The 7655-nt window shown below is 42.0% G+C and overlaps 1 protein-coding gene across 2 annotated transcripts in view; it reads left to right on the top strand.

Annotated features, from left to right (window-relative positions):
* The first annotated feature begins 809 nt into the window (after positions 1-809).
* The window catches only part of LOC124720024, an 80874-nt gene continuing 74028 nt past the window's right edge, over positions 810-7655 (top strand). For both annotated transcript variants that reach the window (XR_007006040.1, XM_047245274.1), the window contains exon 1: positions 810-1079. Coding sequence is in view for 1 of the 2 variants with exons in the window: in XM_047245274.1 (XP_047101230.1) it covers positions 927-1079 (153 nt within the window). In the remaining variant the exon portion in view is untranslated. The remainder of the gene's footprint in view (positions 1080-7655) is intronic.

The raw sequence follows: 7655 nt of genomic DNA, 5'->3' as shown, positions 1-7655 counted from the left end.
AGTGGCTGCTAAAGCGAAAGCAGTTTTCTCACGTAAATTTACTGCGGGAGTTGCAGAGCGAACCTAGCGACTGGCGAAATTATTTGCGGATGGATGTCGAAACTTATAATTATCTCTTAAAGCTTGTAACCCCTCATATTATGAGAAAAAATACTTGCATAGAGAAGGGCAATTTCTCCTCATGAACGGCTGGCGGTAACATTAAGATTCCTAGCAACAGGAAGGAGCTACAAGGATTTGGAATTTTCAACTGCAATATCGAAACAAGAGTTGAGTGAAATAATACCCGCAATTTTTCAATTAGAGCACTGTATGCTGCTGTCTTTTTGCCTGTGTCACTATATTCTTTACTTTAATCTTCAACAAACATGGGTGGTTTCTATATATTTCAATGAATTCACTTACAAACTCTCGAGAGTTTGACGAGTTTGACGAGTATCAGCCATTTTAATGCCCTGTACGCACAAAAACAAACACTAGACTAAGCAAACAGCTGTTTCGCGCCAGATTTGCGGCGATCTCCTGTCCACACGCTCCAACTTGTCTGCGCAGATGTGATTTGAACCCACAGATTTGAGAGGTTTCGCTCAAACCTCCAACTCCAACTTCCAGGTTTGCACACATCTCAGGTTGGTGCAAATCTTCTGTCCACATGCAACGATCTGTCTGCGCAGATGTGATGTGCGCAGACATTTGCGCAGATAGATCGTTGCGTGTGGACGGGCCTTTATAGTCTTTTAGCAACAGTACCAGCACAGTGGCTGATGCTCCTTTCTGCGCATGTGCGTGACGTCACAACATGGCGTCGTACGAAGTCAAATATTCAAGCGGTAAACTTACGCGCTGCGCCCTGTGTGTCCTAATAGAGAAAAACTACGTGATTGAACGTGAACGATTTGTGGGTTTGACTTCTTGTTATTGATAATATGCCGTATCATTGTTCTGTGCCGTATTGCCGTGGTAATTATGACGCTGGCCCAAAAGTTACAGTATTTCAATTTCCGAAGGGTGAAACGTTGAGGAGGAAATGGTTATCAAGTATTGGTCGGGTTAACTTTGCTCCTTCTCCAAGTTCTAAGGTGAGTCTTTCGTTTTTGTTTACGTTCGTAAGATTTTTTTAATCTAATGACGGAGAGTACTGTAATGTATCATGCTTCGTTTTCTCGACCAGAAAACCCGCAGCTTAGTTTGTTTACATCATGTAAATTTATTTACTCCTCGAAGTGCAGGCAGTGGAAGTTTCTATAAATCTGATAATTGAATGTAGCACGGAAGACTCCTCCAGATCAGTGGCTTTCTTACATACACAGTGCTCTTCAGCGTTTGTTGCAAATTTTTGATGTAGTGTGCTATACACCGAATACGAGTTGCTTAAGCATTGACTGGTACAGTATTGGTATTCAGGCCTTTTTTGTGCTATAAAAACTTTCAGTAAGCTGTCTTTGAAAAATGAAAGGCATTTCGTGTAGACGTAGGCCTACTCTCTGCCCGTAATTCAAAAGTGAATTAAAACGGCAGCTCCCTTATTAGCAAATCCCTGATAAATTCCGCCTTTATAGACCTCGCTGTCGACGGGACTGGACCTTCTAGTATTTAATTTGTAGGAGACTGATGTTCAAAATTCGATTTAGTAAGTCTGAGCACAACACACACAACGCTTTTGGTCGTGCAGTGCGAAGATAAAAATTTTACTTTATGGTGACAGAATTCTACAAAAGTGAAGAAGACAAGAGTAGATTAATATTGCAAATGGAAGATACAGGATATTTTGTACTATCGATTCTTTCTGCAACTTGTGTTACTTTCTGGGTCAGTAATTTCAGATACATTTAAGTGCTCTACATTTCTATCCTACATACATAACTAAATACCTTGAAAATCACCGTGTATGTATGCTTCTGCTAATATGGACCTCACACGTGGCAGTGTGTCAGCTGTCTTGACACTGTCTGGTTTTTTAGTATTAACATACTCCAATTGATAATGAAATAGTCATAGAAACACAGTGACACAAAAGGGCTTCACTGATATTGGCCACATAAATACACAACTTTCAGTAATTAGCCTCTTTCATGATGGCTTCTATGGAACATTTCTTTATGTGGGTAGTGTTAGTGCTGTTGTTATTGTTGTTGTTTTGAGAGGGGGGGAGAGGTGTCACTTAGTACGTACAGACTGAATTAATAAAATAAATGTTCTGAAATTATTAGAGGAATAGATGTACAGCATCTTTCTAGAGTACTTTTAATGATGCAGGCATCACCAGATTTGTGAGTTACATCTCACAAAATTGTAACCAATTCCTAATTTACAATATTTTTGCATTTTACAATTACAAATGTCTGTAATTTACTGAGGAACAGTGTACTTTTATTCCTCTGCCAGCTGTTTTTAATTATTCTTTTGAGTTTATTGCCATAATACATTGGTGAATCATGGCAATTTTTTGAGTTTTGTTATTTAATGGAGTAGCTGTCCTCCCCCAACGTTTCTCATTTGATTATCTCCTTATAAGTCATTTAGCGTTTTTTAGAGGATATAGTAACTTTATGTATGTGGTAATAACTAATACATGGGAATTCTCCAGGGATTAAAGGAAGCAAAAATTTTAAATATACATGTGATCATTTTATTTATTTATTTATTTATTTTTTTTTTTTTTTGTAGTTCCTTAGTTAGATATTTTCTTATTGTTATATGTTTGCTTTATTTCTCTCTCTGTTTTCAAATTTCCAGCTTGGTTGTGCAGGTGGTCCCCCACCCCTCCTAGTTTTGTTTGTTTTGATGTTTTGGGACTGTAAAGTTAAAGGCTTCTTGTGTTTATCTTCACTGCCATTGTACTAGTAAGTAAACAAAACAATGACCTTTCATCAGTAACATTACCAGATGCCAAGTTCGTTTTGTTTGCCGATGATACAAACATTGCAATAAATAGCAAATCAAGTGTAGTCTTAGAAAGATCAGCTAATAAATTATTTGTGGACATTAATCACTGGTTCCTGGCCAATTCATTGTCACTAAACTTTGAAAAATCACACTACATGCAGTTCAGAACTTGTAAAGGGTGTCCCACAAGTATATGCCTAACATATGATGACAAGCAGGTAGAATAAGTGGACAGTGTTATATTTCTTGGGATTACAGCTTGATAATAAATTCAACTGGGAAAAGCACACCACAGAATGAAAAAGCTGGAATACTGTGCTTACTTTCATTCCATAATGTCATATGGGATTATTTTTTTGGGGTAATTCATCAAGCCAAGCCAAAGTTTTCTGGGCACAAAAACGTGCGGTAAGAGTTATATGTGGTGTGAACTCAAGAACATCCTGCAGAAGCCTTTTTAGGGAACTAGGCATACTAACCACTACTTCCCAATACATTTATTCTTTAATGAAATTTGTCATTAAAAATATCACTTTTTCAAACCAACAACTCAATTTATGGAATCAATACTAGAAATAAGAATAATGTTCACAAGGATTTAAAGTCATTTAGTCTTGTACAAAAAGGTGTGCATTATTCAGGAGCACACATTTTCAATAACTTGCCAGCAGCCATAAAAACCTTAACAACCAATGAAATTCAGTTTAAGAGAAGCCTAATGGATTTATTGGTGGCCAACTCCTACTCCACTGATGAATTTATCAGTAGAACCAACTGATATGATGTAACTTACCAAACGAAAGCGTTGGCGTGTTGATAGACACACAAAATTCAAGCTTTCGCAACCAACGGTTGCTTCATCAGGAAAGAGGGAAAGACGAAAGGATGTGGGTTTTAAGGGAGAGGGTAAGGAGTCATTCCAATTCCGGGAGCGGAAAGACTTACCTTAGGGGGGGGAAAAAGGACGGGTACACAGTAGCGAGTGCGCGCTCTCACACACACACACACACACACACACACACACACACACACACACACACACACACACACATATACAGACACAAGCAGACATTTGTAAAGGCAAAGAGATTCGGCAGAGATGTCAGTCGAGGCAGAAGTACAGAGGCAAAGATGTTGTTGAATGACAGGTGAGGTATGAGTGGCGGCAACTTGAAAATAGCGGAGGTTGTGGCCTGGTGGATAACGGGAAGAGAGGATATACTGAAGGGCAAGTTTCCATCTCCGGAGTTCTTACAGGTTGGTGTTAGTGGGAAGTATCCAGATAACCCGGATGGTGTAACACTGTGCCAAGATGTGCTGGCCGTGCAACAAGGCATGTTTAGCCACAGGGTGATCCTCATTACCAACAAACACTGTCTGCCTGTGTCCATTCATGCGAATGGACAGTTTGTTGCTGGTCATTCCGACATAGAAAGCTTCACAGTGTAGGCAGGTCAGTTGGTAGATCATGTGGGTGCTTTCACACGTGGCTCTGCCTTTGATCGTGTACACCTTCCGGGTTACAGGACTGGAGTAGGTGGTGGTGGGAGGGTGCATGGGACAGGTTTTACACCGGGGGCGGTTACAAGGTTAGGAGCCAGAGGGTAGGGAAGGTGGTTTGGGGATTTCATAGAGATGAACCGAGAGGCTACGAAGGTTAGGTGGACGGCGGAAAGACACTCTTGGTGGAGAGGGGAGGATTTCATGAAGGATGGGTCCCATTTCAGGGCAGGATTTGAGGAAGCCATATCCCTGCTGGAGAGCCACATTCAGAGTCTGATCCAGTCCCGGAAAGTATCCTGTCACAAGTGGGGCACTTTTGGGGTTCTTCTGTGGGAGGTTCTGGGTTTGAGGGGATGAGGAAGTGGCTCTGGTAATTTGCTTCTGTACCAGGTCTGGAGGGTAGTTGCGGGATGCGAAAGCTGTTTTCAGGTTGTTGGTGTAATGGTTCAGGGATTCCGGACTGGAGCAGATTCGTTTGCCACGAAGACCTAGACTGTAGGAAAGGGATCGTTTGATGTGGAATGGGTGGCAGCTGTCATAATGGAGGTACTGTTGCTTGTTGGTGGGTTTGATGTGGACGGACATGTGAAGCTGGCCATTGGACAGGTGGAGGTCAACGTCAAGGAAAGTGGCATGGGATCTGGAGTAGGACCAGGTGAATCTGAAGGAACCAAAGGATTGAGGTTGAAGATGAAATTCTGGAGTTCTTCTTCACTGTGAGTCCAGATCATGAAGATGTCATCAATAAATCTGTACCAAACTTTGGGTTGGCAGGCCTGGGTAACCAAGAAGGCTTCCTCTAAGCGACCCATAAATAGGTTGGCGTACGAGGGGGCCATCCTTGTACCCATGGCTGTTCCCTTTAATTGTTGGTATGTCTGGCCTTCAAAAGTGAAGAAGTTGTGAGTCAGGATAAAGCTGCCTAAGGTAATGAGGAAAGAGGTTTTAGGTATTGTGGCAGGTGATCGGCGTGAAAGGAAGTGCTCCATCGCAGTGAGGCCCTGGACATGCGGAATATTTGTGTATAAGGAAGTGGCATCAATGGTTACAAGGATGGTTTCCAGGGGTAACAGATTGGGTAAGGATTCCAGGCGTTTGAGAAAGTGGTTGGAGTCTTTGATGAAGGATGGGAGACTGCATGTAATGGGTTGAAGGTGTTGATCTACGCAGGCAGAGATACGTTCTGTGGGGGCTTGGTAACCAGCTACAATGGGGCGGCCGGGATGTTTGGGTTTGTGAATTTTTGGAAGTAGGTAGAAGGTAGGGGTGCGGGGTGTCGCTGGGGTCAGGAGGTTGATGGAGTCAGGTGAAAGGTTTTGTAGGGGGCCTAAGGTTCTGAGGATTCATTGAAGCTCCGCCTGGACATCAGGAATAAGATTACCTTGGCAAACTTTGTATGTAGTGTTTTCTGAAAGCTGACGCAGTCCCTTAGCGACATACTCCTGACGATAAAGTACCACAGTCGTGGAACCCTTGTCCGCCGGAAGAATGACGATGGATCGGTCAGCCTTCAGATCACGGATAGCCTGGGCTTCAGCAGTGGTGATGTTGGGAGTAGGATTAAGGTTTTTTAAAAAGGATTGAGAGGCAAGGCTGGAAGTGAGAAATTCCTGGAAGGTTTGGAGAGGATGATTTTGAGGAAGAGGAGGTGGGTCCCGCTGTGACGGAGGACAGAACTGTTCCAGGCAGGGTTCAATTTGGATAGTGTCTTGGGGAGTTGGATCATTAGGAGTAGGATTAGGATTGTTTTTCTTCGTGGCAAAGTGATATTTACAAATGTCTGCTTGTGTCTGTCTATGTGCGGATGGATGTGGGGGGGGGGGGGGGGGGGCGCACGCGCGCACGAGTGTATACCTGTCCTTTTTTCCCCCCAAGGTAAGTCTTTCCGCTCCCTGGATTGGAATGACTCCTTACCCTCTCCCTTAAAACCCACATCCTTTCCTCATTCCCTCTCCTTCCCTCTTTCCTGATGAAGCAACCGTTGGTTGCGAAAGCTTGAATTTTGTGTGTATGTGTTTATTTGTGTGTCTATCAACATACCAACACTTTAGTTTGGTAAGTTACATCATATATATCTGCACAATTTCCAATTTCAGTGCATGTTTATTACCTTATAAATAAATAAAAACTTTTTTATTTTAAATTCAGTGCATTAATATTTGTAAAATGATTCTTTCGTATAGTATCCATTAAAAAATGATCATCATTCCACTTGGGACCTGTGGAATGGTACATTAGGTTATTTGTTTGAGTTGTAAATATTTGTCATGTATTGTTGTTTTTCTGACATGCTCTACATCCTGGAGCACCTCCTCACTATGGACCAACTGGAATGAAAGGAAATCTAATCTTTTAGTACTGAGAACGCAGTCAGTAGTGGAAGCGTAGTCTACAGATCTTATTGGATTAGTGTTTAGTGTATACTGAGCATTTTCTTCCACCAGTAATTGAATCAGCTATTCCTGAGAGGGGTCTCAATGAACTGTGTCTGGCTTAGGGTCACAGGTGTGATGCGTTCTCTTATTAAACTGGTCCACACAGTAAGTTACTAGCTAAAATGTATTCTAATCAGCATATGACGAACATGTACCATGTATTCACTTGCAAATTGCATTGTGCCTGAAGCCAGATGTTTGTGTGCTGTAAGATTTCCTAATAGACATCTTCTAAAGAATAAAACGTTTCACAGAATACGTGTAAACTTTCTGGAGACAGCCTCTTTCTAGGAAAGGTCATTTCATTGTGGAAGACCAAATAGTGTTGGATCACCTGATATAGAAGATAAAGTACTGTAGCACATTGAGGGCAATAGTGGCAACAGCACCAGAGAAATTTAGTCATGTGACTGTGTGGAAAGTGTTAAGGGAGCAGCCCCTTTACCCACCACCACATTCACAGAGTGCAGGGCCGTACTGAAACACATTTTCAATCCAGAAAGGCTTTTTGTAACTTGGTTGGTTAGTGGCAGTGTGTGCTCAGTACCGACACTTTCCGTTCACCACACTGCTCGCTGACAAAATAAATTTCACCAAGAATGGAGTGAGAATTTTCACATACATGTGGTAGGATGGTGATCCTTATTGCACTTTTGAAAACCAGTTCAACATTAATGTATGGGCTGGCATTATTGAAGACAGATTAACTGAACCTTTCGTTTCCTATGTGGGACTGACTGCAGCATCATGCTGTGAATTTTTGTTGGAAGACATTCTACTACACTTAGGCTACTTCGGGACACGGGGTTCGTGCATGGTGGGGCACCACCA

Source organism: Schistocerca piceifrons, chromosome 11, assembly GCF_021461385.2.
Source record: "Schistocerca piceifrons isolate TAMUIC-IGC-003096 chromosome 11, iqSchPice1.1, whole genome shotgun sequence".
Taxonomy (NCBI): domain Eukaryota; kingdom Metazoa; phylum Arthropoda; class Insecta; order Orthoptera; family Acrididae; genus Schistocerca; species Schistocerca piceifrons.
This window is presented reverse-complemented; position numbering and strand designations above follow the sequence as displayed.